At 39.9% G+C, this 18,807-nt stretch overlaps 2 protein-coding genes across 4 annotated transcripts in view; both read right to left on the bottom strand.

The window, feature by feature from the left end:
* Positions 1 to 4,480: 4,480 nt before the first annotated feature.
* On the bottom strand, positions 4,481 to 6,268 carry LOC115730415 (F-box/FBD/LRR-repeat protein At5g53840-like). Its single transcript, XM_048276251.1, has 3 exons — positions 5,477 to 6,268; positions 4,855 to 5,004; positions 4,481 to 4,762 (listed from the first exon to the last, which is right to left on the bottom strand). The coding sequence occupies exons 1-3, from the start codon at positions 6,266 to 6,268 to the stop codon at positions 4,481 to 4,483; spliced, it is 1,224 nt and encodes a 407-aa protein (XP_048132208.1).
* A 3,292-nt stretch (positions 6,269 to 9,560) lies between these two features.
* LOC115730416 (F-box/LRR-repeat protein At3g26922-like) overlaps positions 9,561 to 18,807 on the bottom strand; it is a 28,350-nt gene continuing 19,103 nt past the window's right edge. The window contains exons 2-5 of one of the 3 annotated variants that reach the window (XM_048275726.1): positions 12,320 to 12,342; positions 10,347 to 11,280; positions 10,082 to 10,231; positions 9,561 to 9,988 (exon numbers count right to left, since the gene is read on the bottom strand). In XM_048275726.1, coding sequence (XP_048131683.1) covers positions 9,707 to 9,988; positions 10,082 to 10,231; positions 10,347 to 11,280; positions 12,320 to 12,342 — 1,389 coding nt within the window. In that variant the 3' untranslated portion in view covers positions 9,561 to 9,706. Of the gene's footprint in view, positions 10,009 to 10,081; positions 10,232 to 10,346; positions 11,281 to 12,319; positions 12,452 to 18,807 lie in introns of those variants that run through there. The other 2 variants (XM_048275727.1, XM_048275728.1) reach the window with 2 other exon arrangements.

The raw sequence follows: 18,807 nt of genomic DNA on the forward strand, positions 1-18,807 counted from the left end.
TTCGGTCTTCTTCGAGCCGCGCCTTAAGCCACCTCAAGCCACTTTCAACCTCCACGTCGACGCTCCTCCATCCATCGGCTACCACCCCGTTCGTCGCACGCCACCGAAGACCTCCACGAACAGCCCGCACCCCGGCGCCCATGCTCTATGCCCTGTTCTATTTCTCCAGCCGGTTCGCTCTTGTTTCGCTGCCTCCAACCCAGCTCCGCCGACCATCTCCAGCAACCACCATCTCCCCTCGTTGTGCCTCGGAGCCGTTGGAAGCCGGTCGCCGCCCGTAGAGCCCGTAACAGCCTCGGAAACTACCTTCCCTATTTTTTAAATCACGTCCCCTATTTTTACGTTGGTTCTATTCGGTCGTTGCTCCGCCACCTTCGGCCATCCATCGCCACCACTAACGCTACTTGCAACCACCCCGAAGACCCCCCGACCATGGCCAAACCTTCCCTTATCCCTTGGATCACCCAAACCCCTCAAATCGGCCTTCAACGCCACTGCCTACCCTATTTTTCCTCTACCCGACCATTGTTCCACCCCGCACCACCACTAGTCGTAACTATTCCGACCATCGGCGACCACTAACCGCCACCCTCGAGTCCCATGCCACTGTCCCGAGGTGTCGCCACATCCCACTAACCATTCTTGATTGAGTTGGGAGCCCGAAGCCTTGAGTTAACCGCGAGTCACCGATCATCGTCGACCCCCAAGTTGAGACCGCCCAAGCTAGTTCGATTGTGAGCTAGCCCCTTACTCTCGGTTAAGACACTAATTGCATTCGAAATTGGACTAATTAGCTAATTAGGGTGTTTAAGCGGTTTAAGTGCGGTCGATTTAGGTAGAAATGGGGGTTAAGCTAAATGACTATAATTAGTTAAGTTAGTCGATTAGCTAGGTCGTCTGTGGCTAAGTGATGATTAGAATTGATTGATTGTATTAATTGATCGTGAGCGAGTGATAGGCTAGAGATGAACATACGATTGATTGTCAATTGAAATTGAATTTGTACTTAAAAATCGACTGGCTGCGATTGATTAATTGATTCTTGAATTATTGGATTTGAATGCCGAAATTGACTATTGATTGCCATGGGAATCCAATTAGAGGTTAATCACCCCCAAATTACTTGATTTGTCGGTCGATAGAATTGTGCATCCATGTGACCACGTATGAAATCAAATTGCATGGTTTAGCACGAAAATGGCCTTGGGCCAAGTATTTGAGCATATGTGTATGAACATTTGACTAAATTCAAAGAAATGAATTGGTTGGTTGTTGAAATGCTCGAGTGGTTACATAATCGATAATTCTGACAATCATTGTCTTATGATTGGTCGGTCTTGGTAATACTTGTCTTCCGGTTGCTGGATGCACATTAGTCATTATCTTGTAGTTGTTCGTTTGTCGGTCGCAGCTTGTGAATGGCCGAAGCCTTTTTAAGGATTCCTATTAGCTTCGTGCCGTGTCAACAATCACTGTCTTATGGTTGGTCGAGCGGAGTCACATGGAATATTAGAAGCCGTTGCCGGAAGTAAGGGACAATGCTTGGTTCGCGCAAGAGAGCACCAACCGACTAGTGTGCTAGACCTATGGGTCTTACTCGATAATAAATGGACTACGTGTGGTGTCATGTGCATGCAAGTGATGTGATGCTTTGCCAATGGTTTGGTTTGATTGATTTGGCTATTATGTCGCGTCCGCATTGCATTACGCGTGGCTTTTGGAGGGTAACCTTGTATATAGTTAAGATATACGCTTTGTGATGATGTGACTATTTGTTAGGACGTCTAAGCAAATCAACGCCTTAGCCAGGCTTAGGCGTTGACTCACCGAGATTTATTTCTCACCCCGTCGTTTAACCATTTCAAGTCCCAAGTAATGGAGCGCTAGGTCCGATTCGACATCCCTACCGACCAACGGTTCTACATTGTCCACCATGAGAAAGTGCCCTTGAGGCGAGTCTAGGAGCAACATGTTACCGTGATTTGGGTTGAGAAAGGTTTGTCGCACCTAATGTTGCATCTCTTTCAGGCCAAGTTTCTCAATGACCATGGCATACTCCATGGTCTGCTAAGGAGACATGAAGGACCGCCTAATCCGCGCCTTTACGTCCCCTCTTAGGATCCCATGGATTTGGATATGTCCGATGGTGAGGTAGTGGACCCCGAGCTTGACATGGAGTCGGAGCCCTCTTCTAGTCGGGGTTTTAGGGCTTAGTTATGACAGTCCTCTTTTTAGAGCCTCGTGAAGGCTAGGTCGTGGTTGTTATAGTCTTTTGGGAGTAGATGATGGTTTAAACTTACTCGACTGTGTATTTTTTTGAGGTCCTAGTGAGCCGCCTCGAAGAATAGGGTTGTATATGTCTTCTGTAGCTCTGTAGAGTTAAAACTCATATGCCTTGATTTAATGAATGAAATTGTCTTTTGCCGCGATTGACTGTTGTGATTTCCTACCGTACTATTCTGCTGATCTTGTTGTTTGGGAGAATTGCACGTTCTATATGCGCCGTAAATTCATAGGTCGATAGTGTACTTGGGACGCTATCTTTCGTGACTCATGGCGATTTGGTAGGGATGTTGTGAGCCTAAGGGTCCGGGTGTGACACATATCTTAGCCTACAATGCTGAAGATGTGGTATTGGTTATTGTAAATTCCAACTATGATTCACATAAATAGATAGTAAAAAGAGAGAGAGGCAAGACTCTTCATCCCTTGAGTCAAGTCAATGTTAAACCTCATTGACGCAACCTATTCTATAAATCACTTTTTTTTTTTTTTTTGTTGTCAGAAGGAGTATTTTCATTTCACTTGAAAAGGAGGTATAAAAATTCAAGATAAAGTTAGAAATTAAACAAAACAAGATTGAAAGTGAACTACATAACTTCAATATAAATCACTTCACAATGCTAAAGTTACCAAGATTGTCCAGTAAAATACTTTACTAACTAATGTGACAATTTAAGTATTACAATGATGGACTTATTCAAGAAAGAATCAGAAATTTGTTAGGGGAATTAACAAAAAAGTTCTAAATCTATTCTAATTGTGCTAATTCACTGAACAATTTTTTGCCAATGGAATTGTAAACCATTTGCATTTTTGCGAATTCGGATCATCCAGCCAATTTTGAATGGAAATCGCCGATATGGCATAGTCGGCACCGATATGGCCAATTTTTAATTATAGTTTTTATTTTTCAAATTTTTCATTTTTATTTTCATTTTCCTTTTTTTCTTTTCTTTCTCTTCTTTTCTTTCTTTCTTCTTCCTCCAGCTAGTCGCCGATTCTAGCGACCCACCGGAGGCGAGGTGGTGAAGCTAGTCCCCGCCGGTGAGGTCAACATTACCCGCCCTGGCCTCTAGCTGGTGGTCAGTATCAGTTGGAAAAAGAAGAAAAGAAAAAAGAGAAACAATAGCGGAGAAAAATAAAAATGTTCGAAAAATATTTACATATCTTTAATTTGGCCACTTAAGAGATTTTGGTTTGGTCATATGAATTGAATTGTTACAAATGCAAAAGTTTTAGGAATCAATTGGCACAAAAAAAAAAAAAGATTTAGTATTTAAGTAGCACAATTGCAATAAGTTTAGGACTTTTTTAGAAACTGTACCGAAATTTGCCATATCTCTTCACAAGCAAGTTTTGTAGACAGAGTCTTAGTACGACTAAAAAATTTGTCTAAGTATATTGATTCACCAATTCAATATAGGAAATCATATGTATCATATCTCTTCAAGATAATATACATATATTGGCTAACTAGATCGAACATCATGTAATTTTGACTATGATTGGCTAACCCGGAATTTTCTACATTTGGGTCGGGTTGACTTGGCGTTTGCAAATAAAAAAAAAAAAAAGAGAAAGTACACCGCATGCTCTATTTTTCAAGGCAGGTTTTGGTAGGTTGTGGGGTTTTGCTTCCACTGACTATGGCTCAAGAAGACCTAATCGGTGCACATGCTCGAGAATCAGGCCTTGACCACTGGGGCAGGTTAAGGGCGAGCTCATGCCCGAGCCCGAACCTGAGGTGGAGATCGAGCTCCACATTAGGAGAACAACCTTCTCCAAGAACAAAAATTTAAAGCTTGGAAAGGTTTGGTCTCAAGATCGTCGGAAGTGCACATTGTCCTCCTAAAAAAAAAAAAAAGACGAAGAAATTGAATGATTAGGAATAATCGAACACGTTCATTAATAAAATTGCTTACCTTTTATAGGTGAAAAATCCAAACTGAACTATTTCCGAGCAGATCTGAAGAAGTTGCTCAATTATAAAACTTGTATCATCACACCGACTCTCCATGACTTAGCAAAATTAGGATCATTCGAATACAAGGGCATCGGCATAGTTGCGCTTATAGAGTGAGATATGATAACCATAAAAGAAATCCAGCTTCCTGGAACAACAAAAGAAGTGTGCACTTTCAAGACAGCAACTTACAGATTATACCAATGTCTTTTGGTTAATCTTAATTCTTTAGGGTCAGGAAAACGCGATTTCGAGACGTTTCAATCCACAGCGGGTCTCTAGTAATTTTTCCTGGAACATCTCCTTGATTCTCCGCTCCACAGGGAGCCAGCAGCTGCATATCATTAATTTTTCCAGGACTGTCGCATGCTTTAGAAACAATTCCAGCGTGCGAACCTTCTCCTCGCACGGGAACAAATCAAATAATTCAATCTGCCTAAGGTGTGAGCCGGAACAGGGGGGTGCCAGATCCAGTACCGCACCATCTTCTTCATCATTCGGAGGTAGTTCGATACCCTGATTATCAAAGAGCGGTACGATTTAGACATTGACGTGTTTTGATGGCAGAAGACAAGAAGGAATGATGTTGCTCTTTTAAATCCGGTCACCTCTTCGCATTGAAGCGCTTCAAGATGCGGGGAATTATGCAGCAACTTAACAAGCACTCGACACTTCAAGTCTAAACGCCCGACTTCCAATGACTTCAGATTAGGAAAGATAGGCAGATGCAAGTATAGCTCGTCTGCACTCCTTAGAACCTGCAAAGAAGGCAAACCAAGATATGCTCGCTAATGAGAATACTATTGAGGAATCGGGTGAGAGACATAACAACATCTACCAATAGAATTCGGAACTGATATTTAAAGGAGGCTAGATAGAACTTCCAGATTTGGTCATGTAAGCACAGGGATACGTACGTGTCTTTAATTGTTTTGGGCTTTTTCTAAACTCTGTGAGGGGACAAGGGATCGGACGGTTAGTTCGCGGTTCGAATTTACATGACGTCTAACTACTTGAAATAAGTTACTCTAATCGACATCTCAGGAAAACCCCACTTTTTTCCCTCAAAAATTCAAATTTATTTACCGATCTACAATCATTAATCTATCAATTTTTTTGACGTCAAAATTCCAGAAGCTCATTTAGATGGTAGGCCAGTTGTTCAGTCCTACTTGGACGACAGTCGGTGACACTGATGTGCGCCTCCAGTAGTGAGCATGTGCTTTCGACCTGATAATCATTCAGGAATGGACTTATGCAATGCAAACTTTCGAGATTATTTCCACATATTGAAACTCGACAGCTATATGGGTCAATCAATGAACAATCGAAATCCTCGTCGCGTATGGTCAAGAACTTCAGCATGGGAGCGCAAATAGTCAGTGTCCCGAGATTATCCCAAGTACATTCCTCTATGCTCAACTCCTCAAGCACCGGGCTTGACAACAGCTGCTCGGTCGAGCACTCGTCTACAAATGTGATGTTCACGAGATGCAAGACTTTAAGATTTGGAAGGCGAATTCGAGAAGGTAGTTTCAATGCCCCGGGGATGGATAATACCAAGTGAGTCAGTGTTGCGCAAGTGAACAAGCAATAAGGCAAGATGAAATTTCCTTGGATATCCAAAAGGTCGACAAAGCACTCTTCAACATTCCGCTTTACAGCAGTGGATACCCATAAACTAACACAGGATGCGTCGCCCAAAACATCACAATCGAGGTTGAACCGTTTCATGCGAGCGGAGCCTCGGAGAACAAGTACTCTTTCCACGAAATTGGTAAAATGCTCCCTCCCTGAGAAGCGCCACTCCATAAGTGCAAGATTAGGACGAGAGGTCCAAAGATATCGCCACTTTTTCGACAGTACACAAGTTCTAACAGCATCCTTCATCGGAACAAACGATAGGATGTGTTCAAGGATTGCCTCCGGAAGATCATCAATGTTGTAAGCAGCCGCATCCCTGCCTTGCTCTTCATTCAGCTTCCGATACTTAGATTTCTTAGCGACTGCAGATTCATCCATAACTTGAACCTGGTTTATCTAGAGGATGAAAAGCACCATCAGATGCAATAACTAGAGCTAAAACATATATCTTCGGTTCACAACAGAAGGTCGGAAACACCATATTTCTTTACTCTAGACATTCAACTCTCACGGATTAATATCCAACCCGTCATTCATCCCCTCGTCCACAATTACAACAATACTTCCTAACATAATCTGATCGATAACAAGACTACCACTAAACTTCATCTTTTAGCAGAAATCTTGGTGACCACGCTCTAAAGTTGCTAGCTTTTTTCTTCTGAAACAAGCTATCCGCTGTAAACTTGGTTCAGAACAAAGAAGCACAAAACAAAGGAGGAAGAAGAAGTTTTAGGGGGGGAGGAGGACGAGGAGGAGGAAGAAGGGGCATCAACATGCAATGTTAAGCTAACAGGAAGAAGTGAAAGTACCCTGTCAAAAAGACGACGATGCTTGGAGGTTGGACAAGCTGCTGCTGCCTTTTTTTCTTCTTCAAATTGAAGGTACCTGTATGGAACGTTAGCGAGAATATCAATGAATCCGGACGATCAAAGTTTCTCTTTTGGATCTGACCAAAAAAAAATAAAGTTTCTCTTTTGGCGATTTTGAAGTGTATATAAAGCAAGTGGTCAAGATTGGGTCAACTCATATAGTCACTCTTCAAATGGGGTTGATTTTTTTCTTATCTAAGACATCATTTTAAATGTAGTTTCACTTTCATCCTATAACTCACATGAATTTTGATTCTTAATTTTGTGCAATCAAGTCCCACAATTTTAGTCCAGTGTTAGATGTCGTCCTCAGGTTATCGGAGGTCGAAAATTCGAATTTAATTGATGATGTCTTGTTCTTTCTCAACTTTTAAGGCTTGTTGCCTAAGTTATGGGAAAAAACAACGATGAAGAATGAAGAAGAAGGAGAAATTTCAACAAAAAATAAAAGTAAGGGGGTTGGATGAGGAATCGAATTTTGGATTCGGTGTGGATAAAAAATCTTCCTATGATATACTATTCAATTCTCAATGATAAATTGATTTGATAGCTCAGATATTTGTTGTTCGTGATATTAATTCGATTCAATATCGCCAAGGTGTAATTCATTCCATTGAATTTACAAGCAAAAGATTTATCATCTCTATAAGATTAAATCCATAGTTATTGCCAAAATAGCATAAAAACAATGAGATTATGGAAGTAAATATTCCTGTATTTATTGCTACTACACTCTTCATTCTGGTTCCTATAGCTTTTTCTTTTTACTTTTAATGTACGTAAAAACAGTCGGTCAAAGTGATTAATTTGAGTCAAACTTGACTTCTTTTCCTAGTTAATGAAAAAAGAAATATAAGAAATTAAAAGTAGTTTTGTCTTTTGTCTTAAATGAAGCGAGCATACTCAAATTAGAAGTAAAGTAAGTGCGCAATATATGACGGTCAAACACTATGTAATGGCTGAATACTTCAGTTTATTGGTCCTACCAATCCAACCACAAATTAGTTTATAGATTTTTCTAATTGATAATGCCAATTTGAATAATCTCCAAAATAAAAAAGATATAATTACACTTGACTTCAATTTACTCTCCAATTTTTTGATAATCCAACAACTTTCTTCGGGTGAAATAGAGGATATCTCGTTCGGGAAAGTGAACATGGAAATCACATATGGGGTGAGCTAAAAGAACCAACTAAACCGGGAAGTGCCTGGACCGGACTTAACCATTTTGGGGGGGAGGAGATCCAGTTCCCAATTCCATAAAATTGGAAATGGTAATTGTCAGTCTAGTTCCTGGTTCCAGAAGTAGACCCGCCAACCTGGACCACCATAATTGGACCAACTATTTATTTTATTTTAATTTTTTTCTTAAAGATCTTCTCTTAATTATTATGGGTCCTTCTACACATTTAAAATATGTGTTTCAAGCACACGTGACTAGTTTCACTAGGCCGCTCGAGGATCGAACCGGACCGTTCCAAGCATCTTTGATCCCCGGACCGATTCCCAATCCGGGGTGGGATCGGATCGAACCAGGAACCAATCACCCCTAAATATATTTGACACAATCGCACTATACATCAACCCAATAGACATCTTCCTCTTTGGGACTTCGAAAGGGCACTTTTGGAACACCAATAGGCATAAAAGAAGAAGAAGAAGAAGAAGAAGGGATAATAATATAAATGGTTTCCGAACTTTAGCTCAATATACAATGTGGTCACTAGTGTTTTAATTAATTCAATACGATCCCTAAATTTTAGCCTAATGTTTAATGTGGTCTTTGAACTTTTAATTTGTTTAATGTGATTCATGGATATTTGATAAATGTTCAATGTAGTCCATGAATTATACGAGAATATTCAATGTAGCCATACCGTTAATTTAATATCGGGGACAACATTGAACATTGAGCTAATGTTCAAGGACCAAATTGCTCATTGAGCCAAAGTTCAGGGATCATTCGTATCATTTTTCTAGAAAAGGATTTAGTACTATCTTCACTTTGATGTGGAAGCATAACAATGATTTTCTTAATAATACTACTTTTCCAAATTTGTCCATAGATTGAAAAAATTAATGATGAATATATCTTTTGAATGATTAACAAATACGCATGCATTCGTCCATAGAAAATGGGATCACCCCCATTGCAATTAATGAATATAGAATAGGTATGCTTCTCTTTGTTGCTACAAACCGAATTGGTACATTTGTAGAATTTTTTTACCAAAAAAATTAATAAAAATGCATTAATCGTTTATAAGGATACTTTATAAGGATATCACCAAAAGCAAATATTTTACCAAATTATATATTTTTTAAAACAAAGAAGAAAAACGCAACAAAAAGGCAATGCCATAAAGCTCTGACTTTTTGCATGACACCATCCAACTTGAAAGACGCTTCCGAGGAATTATAAAGATCTTATAATGTTTTTAAAATCTTACCGAAGATTTTGTAATATTTGATTATTCCAAAACCCTACGACGATTGGAGGGAAAAACTGAAAAATAAAAATAAAAATAAAGACTAAAGATTGAGTCAAGTCGAGTCTAACCTGATTAACCTTACGCCCACACGACGGGCTATTAGCTCAGTGGTAGAACACTCCCCTGTTATTTGACCAAGGCTAAAGATACTAAGATTCGTTTATGTAGATTGGATATTAGATACTCCAAACCTCTTCACATGTCTCTTTAACAAAATAATTGATATATGTAGATGACTTTACACTTATTTAAAAAAAAAAACATATCTACTAAAGTTTTTTTTTTTTTAATCTACTTAAGGTCCAACAGCTGCATAATAGTTCCATCTAACGAGTCAACCTGAGAACAGAATCCAGTTTCCGAGGAACAACACAAATAACCTTGTTCATTTCAAAACAATCAACATCAGAGAATCTAACGCTCGCTGGAAAAGTAGAGCTCACAAAGGTTCAAGAGAGGATAATCTGGCAGCCCTTCGATCCACAGGGAAGCTTTAGTAGTTCTTCGCGGAACACCTTCTCCATCTCCGGCTCCGCAGGATTCCCGGTAGAACAGATGGTGAGTGTTTCCAGAACCACAGCATGCTCGAGCAATACTTTCACCACACGAATCATTTCGAAACTGGTGATGAAATCATCAATCTTGATCTGCTTAAGGTGAGATGCGAAACATCCGGGTGTGGGATTCAACAGGCTGCTGTTCTCTACGTCGTCTGAAGTTAGTCCGATCATCTGGTAATCGAAGTGACTTTCTACAATTCAGCCATCATGCAGTTCCAAAGCCGCCAAAAACATCGAAACAAGAAATGATATCCATCCAGTTACCTCACGGAATTCAAGCATTTCAAGATGTGGCGAATGATGCAGTAGGCCCCAAACCGCTCCGCATTTCAAGTCTAGACGCCCCAAGTTCAAGCTTCTCAAATTACCAAAGACAAGCAGATGGATATAGATCTCGTCTGCGCTAGTTAGCACCTAGGAACAAGGCAATATAACTCATACTAAGACTAACGCCATTTAGAGTTATATCAGAAAATTGGACGAGACAAGAAAAATGAACACAGGAATTTCACAGGATAAGTAGAGGGACCTCAATAGTCTTGGATGACAATTCCAAACTTTTCACGGACCGCATCCCTTGAAGAAGCTTGCTTATGCGGTAAGCAGCTTCTCTTGATCTACTCAAAGGAAACTCCGCAACATCAATGACCGCCTCCATCAATGAGCATGATTCTCTCAAGCAGTAGTCATTCACAAAAGCACTTTTGCAATAGATACTTTCTAGATTATTTGCACATATCATAACTTGGCATCCAACCCGGTGACGATCCTTATCCCGTATTGTCAAGCTCTTTAGCATGGGAGTAAAAATAGTCACTGCCCGGAGATGAGACCAATTACAGTCCTCTACAAATAACTCCTGAAGAGCTGGGCAAGACAATAGCTGCTCGGTCGAGCGCTCGTCTAAAAATTTGATCTTCATAAGAATCAAGTATTTGAGATTAGGAAGGTCTATTTTAGAAGGTAGCTTTAAGGCCCCTGCCACGTATAATTCCAGGTTGGTCAATGATGTGGAAATGAATAAGCAGTGCGGCAAGGCAAATGGTCCTTTGATGCCTGAAAGGCAAAGAGAGCACTCCTCAACATTTTGCTGAACCGCCGCGGATACCCATAAATTGACACGGTATGCATCATCAAACACATTGCAAGCAATGTAGAACCGTCTTATGTGAGAGCACCCACGAAGGAGAAGTACTCTTTCCACAGAATTCATGAAGAGCTCTCTCTTAGAGCTAGAATCTTCCTCAAATTCTACATTAGGAATAGATGTCCACAGATATTGCCACTTTTTGCACAATACACTTGTTTTGACGGCATCCACCGTTGGAAGAAAAGACAGGATGTGTTCTAGTATTGCCTCGGGTAGCCTGTTTATCTTGTCAATACCAGCATCTTTCCCTTTATGCAACCTCTGACACTTGGGTTTGCCATTGACAGTACTTTCATCCATAACTTGTGACGACCTACTAGCGCATATTGTCCACCATCATTAAAGAATGATTCATGGAATTGCTAGAGCAACAATTGAAACTTGCATATTGAAGTTTTCAATATCTGCAACGATGACCACAACTCAGGTTAATGAGAGAACAGGAAAAGTGGAGAAGTACTACATCTCTCTAGTATAAGACTGGAAACAACCAACCATGAGATCCTTACTAGGGCTCAGGACGTGACTAGCGCATAGCACTAAAGCCATGTAATATGCAACTGCACATGCATTCAATTCACAATGATTGATGAAGCCATTGCAACATGGTTCAGCATTAAGCGGCGACATCCAATATCAACAAGTTTCTGACATGAGACAAAGATATGCTGGTTTTTTGGACATTATTTTAATGGTCCTCTCTCAGCAGAACACATGTAAGTCGAAAACGGTACTTGCTAAATCAAAGGAGGGCAAGTCAGAATAAAACTCCAAGGTTAGGACAACATGCCGAATTCTTACATTATGAACCCTGTTATCTCATGATCGCACAAGTCGTCTACTTATGCAAGTATCTCAAGAAAGATATACCCATCCACAGGGTTTGCTATTGTGATCGGCTGCTCTATTCTAGTCGTCAAATATTTTCGGGAGAAAAAGAGAAGCCAAGATGAAAAGCAGGATGATGCTCTCATTGCAAAATGTTTCTGAATCAGGAATTCTAAGCCCACTCCTTTCTTCAAAAAGCCACTGTGAGCCACAAAATCAACCTGAGAACAATTGTATTCCTTCAAATTAGAACCTGAAAGTATCATTCAAATCCAGTGCAATGTTCATCCCCTTCATCCACGATTCTCCACTCAAAATACCAACACGAAATTCGCGATATCTAATGGGTAATTTAGCATTTGGGGATTGAAGAAATCTACCTAACAGAGTTCCCAAGTAGTCCGATGAACATATGAAATTAGTGGAACACTCCGGGATCATGCAATAAAGTTGCTAGATTTAGCTCAAAACTGGGTTACCATGATCATGCGGTGCAGTGAATTTTTTAGGAGAAAAGGCAGTACCTTTCACAACTCCATAACACCATCTGCAAAACGATCAGCGAATGATTGAGCAGAAAAGATGGTACCTTTCACAACTCTGCGTGACGACGACGACGACGACTACGTGGTTTTGCTCCACTTCGCTTGTGAGGTTTTGGCGGGAATAAATGCGGCAAGCACAGAGGAGGAGGATGTTGGAGATATGATTGAAGATTCAAAGGGATTTGAACGTGACACATTCTGGTTTCGTAAAATATGAAAAAGTATTCTTTTATATGTTCTTTCTATTTTCGTCTTTCTTCAAAATTCTTCTGGAATTGCCTCCGGTTTTGTTTTTCTCATTTGTTCTTGCAACCTTGGTAGGAATCCCCACCTATGATACCATGACAAAAGATCGAAAAAAACAGTCTCCGATCAAATCCGTGACCCTACGTCAAAAGAAATATCCAACTCACCTCGAAATCATGCCTCGGATCAAATCAATCTGTCTCAAAATGAACGGTCTCCTACCCAATACCCCGTTTGATCTACTTCTACCCCTGTTCAAATTTCTGGCAAGCTCCAGTGACCACCAGTCTACTGGTTTCTGGTCTAGGGCCAATGGGCCGCCATGCCAAATTAGACAAGGATTCAACATGGCGCACTGGGAGAAAAAGCAGGTCATAGACCCAAAATCTTGAGTTTGGATAGGGGTGAGTAGTTTTAGGCTCCGGGTAGGTTCCACCTGGAACCTAGAACCTACCCGCTAGTACAAGTTCATCATTTTTTGGAATTTAGAATCTACCCCGCATACCTTGGAACTTGAAACCTACCCTATCACGGGTTCCGGGTTCGGTTCCAAGGTACCCGAGAACCTGTCAATACAACCCCCTTTGCATCAAAATAGAAGACATTCATATAGAGTCCAATGGAGCTGCGAGAATTGGTTTTAACTAAGTTGAATGGTTGCCCTATACAGCTTATATGGTGACTTCACTAGTGGCTTCTAGTATTGGTAGTGAATGGGCAGGAGTAATTATGGAGGATTTTATGCACTTTTTGCTTTTATGTACTTATCGACTATGTTTCGATCTTGCTTAATTAATGATGACCTTAATGCATTCACGACTGAGAATGACAGCCTGAGAAAAGCTAAAAGAAAATACTTCATATAGATGAAAACTTCAGAACAAAAGCAGCCCAATATAAACAAGAAGGTGCTATACCAATTGCAATCTGCAACAGAGGGAGTCGGTTCTGGTAGGAGTCTAAGCACATCTACGGATTGCAATTGATCACTTGGCTAGAACAGAACGGCCATCACCAAGACCCACAATTGCCCCATGATTATTCATCCCCAAATCCGTACTCTCGCGCCACAAACCATCAACTACCCGAAATTATTGATTGAAAGACAGCGGAATGCCTAAATTTCGACAAACACGAAACAGGCAATACGAAGAGCAAGAAAGTTTCCTATGTAAGCATCTAACAGCTCACAAGATCACACTTCATGATCACGAAGAACAAAACCCAGAAGATGTTTTGCAGTACTTCTTACCTCACGCCTTCTCCGAGAACGAAAGGAACTGCTTGATCCCAAAAACAAAGAGCGACGTGACGATTTTGTCGAACTGCAGAAATCGCCTTTTTTTTATTTTTTGGCTGCGACCGGGTGTGCTCCGTCTATTTGTGTCGGGAGACTTGAGAGGAAGAAAGAGGAATAGACAGTTAGAAAGCCTAAACTGGGGTTTATACATGTCGGTTCCGGTTCGGTTCCGGTTCCGATGCGGTTCCATAGAGAATCGGGAATCGGAACCGGAACTGGCGGTTCCTATAAATGCAAAATCGAGAATCGGAACCTTGTTTTACCAGAATCGGGAACCGGAGTGGAAACCGCAAGTTTGGTTCTCTAGTTTCCGATTTTACCTTGGATCCATGCTCACCCTTAAGTTTGGGAATGAATCCTTACCTAATTTATCAATCTGGGCTTGTGATGTACATCATTGACGCCCAGAAGATATACAATAGTACTATATATTGTTAGGTGCGTTTGATTATCTGAATATGGATTTGGATATGATAGGATAAAGCGAGATTGGAAATTCTTCGGATCATAAAAAAACACATAATATGTTTGGTGAATATCCGGATAACATGGAAACAGGGATATGCTATCCACCCACACCTATGGACAATGGTGATGCACCCTAGATCCGCCTGGTCTTCTTGCATCAACGGACTTGGTAATAATTATTTGAATTGTCACATTAGGTAGTAAATTCCTTAGGCTTGTTGCTTCATCAATTTGTTTGTCCTACCACAATCAAATGATTTAGCTATATTTTTCAAATCAACTACATGCTAGTACTTACCTTTTCCTTGGTAGACAGACAAATCATTTTGCAAGACTAAATATACACGTAAGTCCAGTTATGAATTTGACCCTTTCTTTTTTAGCATGAGTCTTCGGAGGACAATATCTAAAGTGTACTAAAGTTACAGGACTTGACTGCACACATTAAGAATGAGCATTGCTTGATTGTAGTCGTAGATCCGATCTGATAAGCACTTTGAATAGTGTAGATCGGTTTTCCTAGCTGTTGAGAGTGCTTGTCCCCGATAACTTGAACATGCTATTTCAATTCATTAATATCTAGTTATCGAATTGCTATAGAAAGGCCAACTCGTTGGCAAATTGGATTCCAAAAATCTATCCTATATAACTTTCAACCCAAAACTGACTTTTTTTCTCCCCTCAAGGTTTATGAACTCTGTTTTGTCTCCAGCTATGGGCTGTTTTGTTTAGCCATAGTAAATTAATATAGGAAAATTTTCAAATAAGGGCCTAAAGTGTTCTAGTTTTCTTAAATAAGAGCTTAAAATAGATTTTGTTTCAAAAAAGGGCATGAAGTATCCTTTTTGTTTCAAAGAATGCTTTGGCCGAAGGAAATTTTCATGTTATGCCGTTTTAATTTTTTTTTTTCCCTTTTTCTTTCCCTCCCTTGGCCTATATATATATGATTTCCTATACTGGCAAGGGCGGGACAACGAATAGAAAGCCGTCTGCATAGTTCTGCTTATGGAGATCATATGACGACCAAAGAAGAAATTCCAGCTTCCTGGAACAACCAAAACATGTGCACTTTCAAGACAGCAACTTGTAGATTATACCAGTTGACTTTGGTCCGCAAATGGCGATTTCTAAGCTTTTCGATCCACAGAGGATCGCCACTAACTTTTTCTCTGACCACTTCTTGGTACCCCACCTGTAATCTCTACAATCCCTTGAGGGCCATATCACGAGTTGTTCTAGGACCACCGCATGCTTCAACAACAATTCCAGCATGCGACTCTGCTTCTCCATGTACAGGGATACATTGCGTAATTCAATCTGCCTAAGATGCGAGCCGAAACATCGGGGTGCGGGATCGAATATCGCACCACTGGGATGTAATTCGATGCCTTGATTATCAACATGAGAGAAGCACGGTTTAGGCAGAATCTTGGACTTCCCCTAATTCCAATTCGAGAACCGAAGTACCAACCTATTGGAAATGACTTGACCAATTAATTACTTAATCCCATACAATATTATCAAGATCATAATCTCTAGACCAATATAATAAGGATGGCACAAGAAGGCCCTGAACCCCATCCAAGCTAGCATGAACCAGACACACAGTATTTGGTAATTAGCGTTTGAAGACTATGTCAGGGTGCATTTGATTTAGCTTTGGAAGCGAGCCTTGAGGAAATGCAAAGGCCCTTAGCCTAAGAGACTTTAGGAAAATGCAAATTTTGCTTGGTAAAAGATTAATTTTAAAGCAACTTTGAGCTAACGGTCACACTTTAATTTTCAGGTTCCGATTTATGAAGTTTGCCAATGTACAGTCTATCCTGGAAGAATGGCATGATTATTGGCTCTCATCACGACATTCCCTCGGCCAGGAACACAGTTCTAACGTGGCTTTTTCTTCTGAAACAATCTATCCACTGTAAACTTCGTCCAGAATGAAAAAGCATATAAAGGAAAGAAAAAGAAGAACAAGCAAAAGAAGAAGCAGCAGCAAAAGAGAGAAAATATTCAGTGGTGGTCAATCACCACATCAGCGCGTGCATAAGCTCATGTGGCTCCACTAAAAAAGAAACACGTGTGCTCTGATGTGGCATAAAAGATTAAAATCCGAAGTCTCTTCTCTCTCCTCTGACATAAGGTTGCCGAAAGTAGGGCTTTTTTCCAATTTTATTTTTTTAAAATAAATATTTACGAAATTATTTTTTAAAAAAAGTATTTACAATTTTGGGTCTCGCTCGGCAGCCCAGCTGCCGAGCGGGGCTGGGCTTCTTCCTTTTTTTTTTTTAATTTCATTTTTTAAGTGTTTTAATTATTTATACTTATAATATTTAGTTTATTTTGTATTTTTTAACATGTTTATATTTATTTTATTTATAATTTTTTTTCTTGTGAAGCTTATATTTATAACATAATTAGTAATAATTAATATAAAAATTATTAAGATCTATAATTAATAAATAATATTGTAATTATGTATTAATTAAAAATATTCATAAAATAAAATTAGTAAGATATATGAAATTAAGGAACCCCCTTCTTAATTCAATATCTTTATAACATAATCAATCGAAAACCCATCTAGACGATCCCAAATCGCAAAAATTACCATTAATAAATCCCAAAAATAGTAAAAAAAATAGAAAAACCCATCTAAACGATCTCAAATCGCAAAAATCCATCGTTCATCACTGCCAACGGCGGTGAATATTAATTAGGATGCCGTTTCGCTTTAGCCAACCAAATTTGAGCCCGATCCGATGTCGTCGACCCGATCCGCCGGTTCTTAACACATCGCTGTTTCGCCTTCCGATTGGATTTTTGTCTCACAAATCGATCTAAAAACGCACTACTAATACATTCCGCATCACTCCGGCAAAACTACAAAAGCCGATAAAATTTGTCATTTATGAAATGTAGGGAAAATGGCAAAAGAAGGATTTTTTTTCCAATTTAATTTAAAAAAAATATTTACGAAATGACATCTAGATCCTCGTCCTCCTTAATTTCATATATCTTACCAATTTTATTTTATGAATATTTTCAATTAATTACATAATTACAACATTATTTATGAATTATAGATCTTAATAATTTTTTATATTAATTATTATTAATTATGTTATAAAGATAAGCTTTGCAAGAAAAAAATTATAAATAAAAAAATATAAACATGTTAAAAAAATACATAATAAACTAAATATTATAAGTATAAATAATTAAAACACTTAAAAAAATGAAATTAAAAAAAAAAAGGAGAGGCCCGTCGCATGTACTGGGCCGCTTAGAGCAAGTGAGATTCGATACCGGGCTAGGCCCGAGACAATTGCTCGACAAACCCAACTGTCGAGCGAGGCCCAAAATTGTAAATAATTTCTTTAAAAAAATAATTTCGTAAACATTTATTTTAAAAAAATTAAATTAAAAAAAAACCCCCGAAAGTGATGAGCAAAAGCAAAACATTCATTGCCTTCTCTCTCTCCTCTTTCATTTCCTTCGAACGGTGCTTCTCTCATGCATAAGAGGTGTCAAATGGGTGGGTCGAGTCGGGTTTGGGTCAAGTCAAATATGATCCGATCCATATTGACCCATTTAACCCGTTTTGACTCATTTTCATACAGTGCAAATTTTATGACATATATCCGACCCGATTCATACCCGATCCAACCCAACCCGTATTATTTAAATATTTATATATTTGACCAAATCATGAAATATTTATTTTATAAAATTAAAAAAAATATAAAAATTGTTTTGTCGATTGCCGCCCCGACCCACCATCATCGACGTCGCGCTCCACCGCAAGCTCGCCGCCACCGCCCGCCATTGCCCACCGTTGTCGACGTAGCCCGCCGCCGCCGCCCTGCCCCCGCGGCCCGCTTGTCCGTTTGCCCACCGCTGCCCACCTACCACCGCCGCCCATCGTCGCCACCGTGAGATGTGACCCTATTTGATCGATTATCTTTTTCCATCACTAACGACTTCATGATTTGAATTTAACCTCTCTCCTACGAGCTCTGCAACAAGAATCACATAGGCTCCCACTTTTTAGCCCTAGATGTTGGCAGCAAGCACTCCACCACTCCCTCTAACACACTGAGTCAAGCGCCCTCCCCCATAGAGTGCGACGACCGCCACAGCTCGCAAAACGGCAAGTGCGACCCCTACCAGTGCTCCTCCAAGAAGGCCAAGCTCCGGAGCGAGTTCTCCCACCACCAGTGTGGCATCGCATGGATCAACAACGGCAGCTTCTGCAGCTCTCTTGATGACATCGTTATCAGAAAATGAAAGAACGAAACAATGGAGTTCTTAAAATCATCGAGAAAAGAAACACAGAAGAAGACCGTCCGTACGAAAAATAGGATAGGAATGAACCATCTTAACAATGTCAACAGATGTGAGCTATCTACTGGTATATTGTAAAGTGGAGAAAAAAGTTGTAAGAGTTCTTTCG

Source organism: Rhodamnia argentea, chromosome 3, assembly GCF_020921035.1.
Source record: "Rhodamnia argentea isolate NSW1041297 chromosome 3, ASM2092103v1, whole genome shotgun sequence".
NCBI classification, from domain to species: domain Eukaryota; kingdom Viridiplantae; phylum Streptophyta; class Magnoliopsida; order Myrtales; family Myrtaceae; genus Rhodamnia; species Rhodamnia argentea.

What these genes read in the sequence shown, in the direction of transcription:
- LOC115730415 (XM_048276251.1), bottom strand. Translation starts at nt 6,268, where the DNA reads ATGGATGAATCTGCAGTCGCTAAGAAATCTAAGTATCGGAAGCTGAAT. An exon ending in CATTCCTGAATGATTATCAG is followed by an intron (nt 5,005 to 5,476) that starts GTCGAAAGCACA and finishes CCTTCTTTGCAG; the next exon opens with GTTCTAAGGAGTGCAGACGA. An exon ending in AAGCGCTTCAATGCGAAGAG is followed by an intron (nt 4,763 to 4,854) that starts GTGACCGGATTT and finishes TTTGATAATCAG; the next exon opens with GGTATCGAACTACCTCCGAA.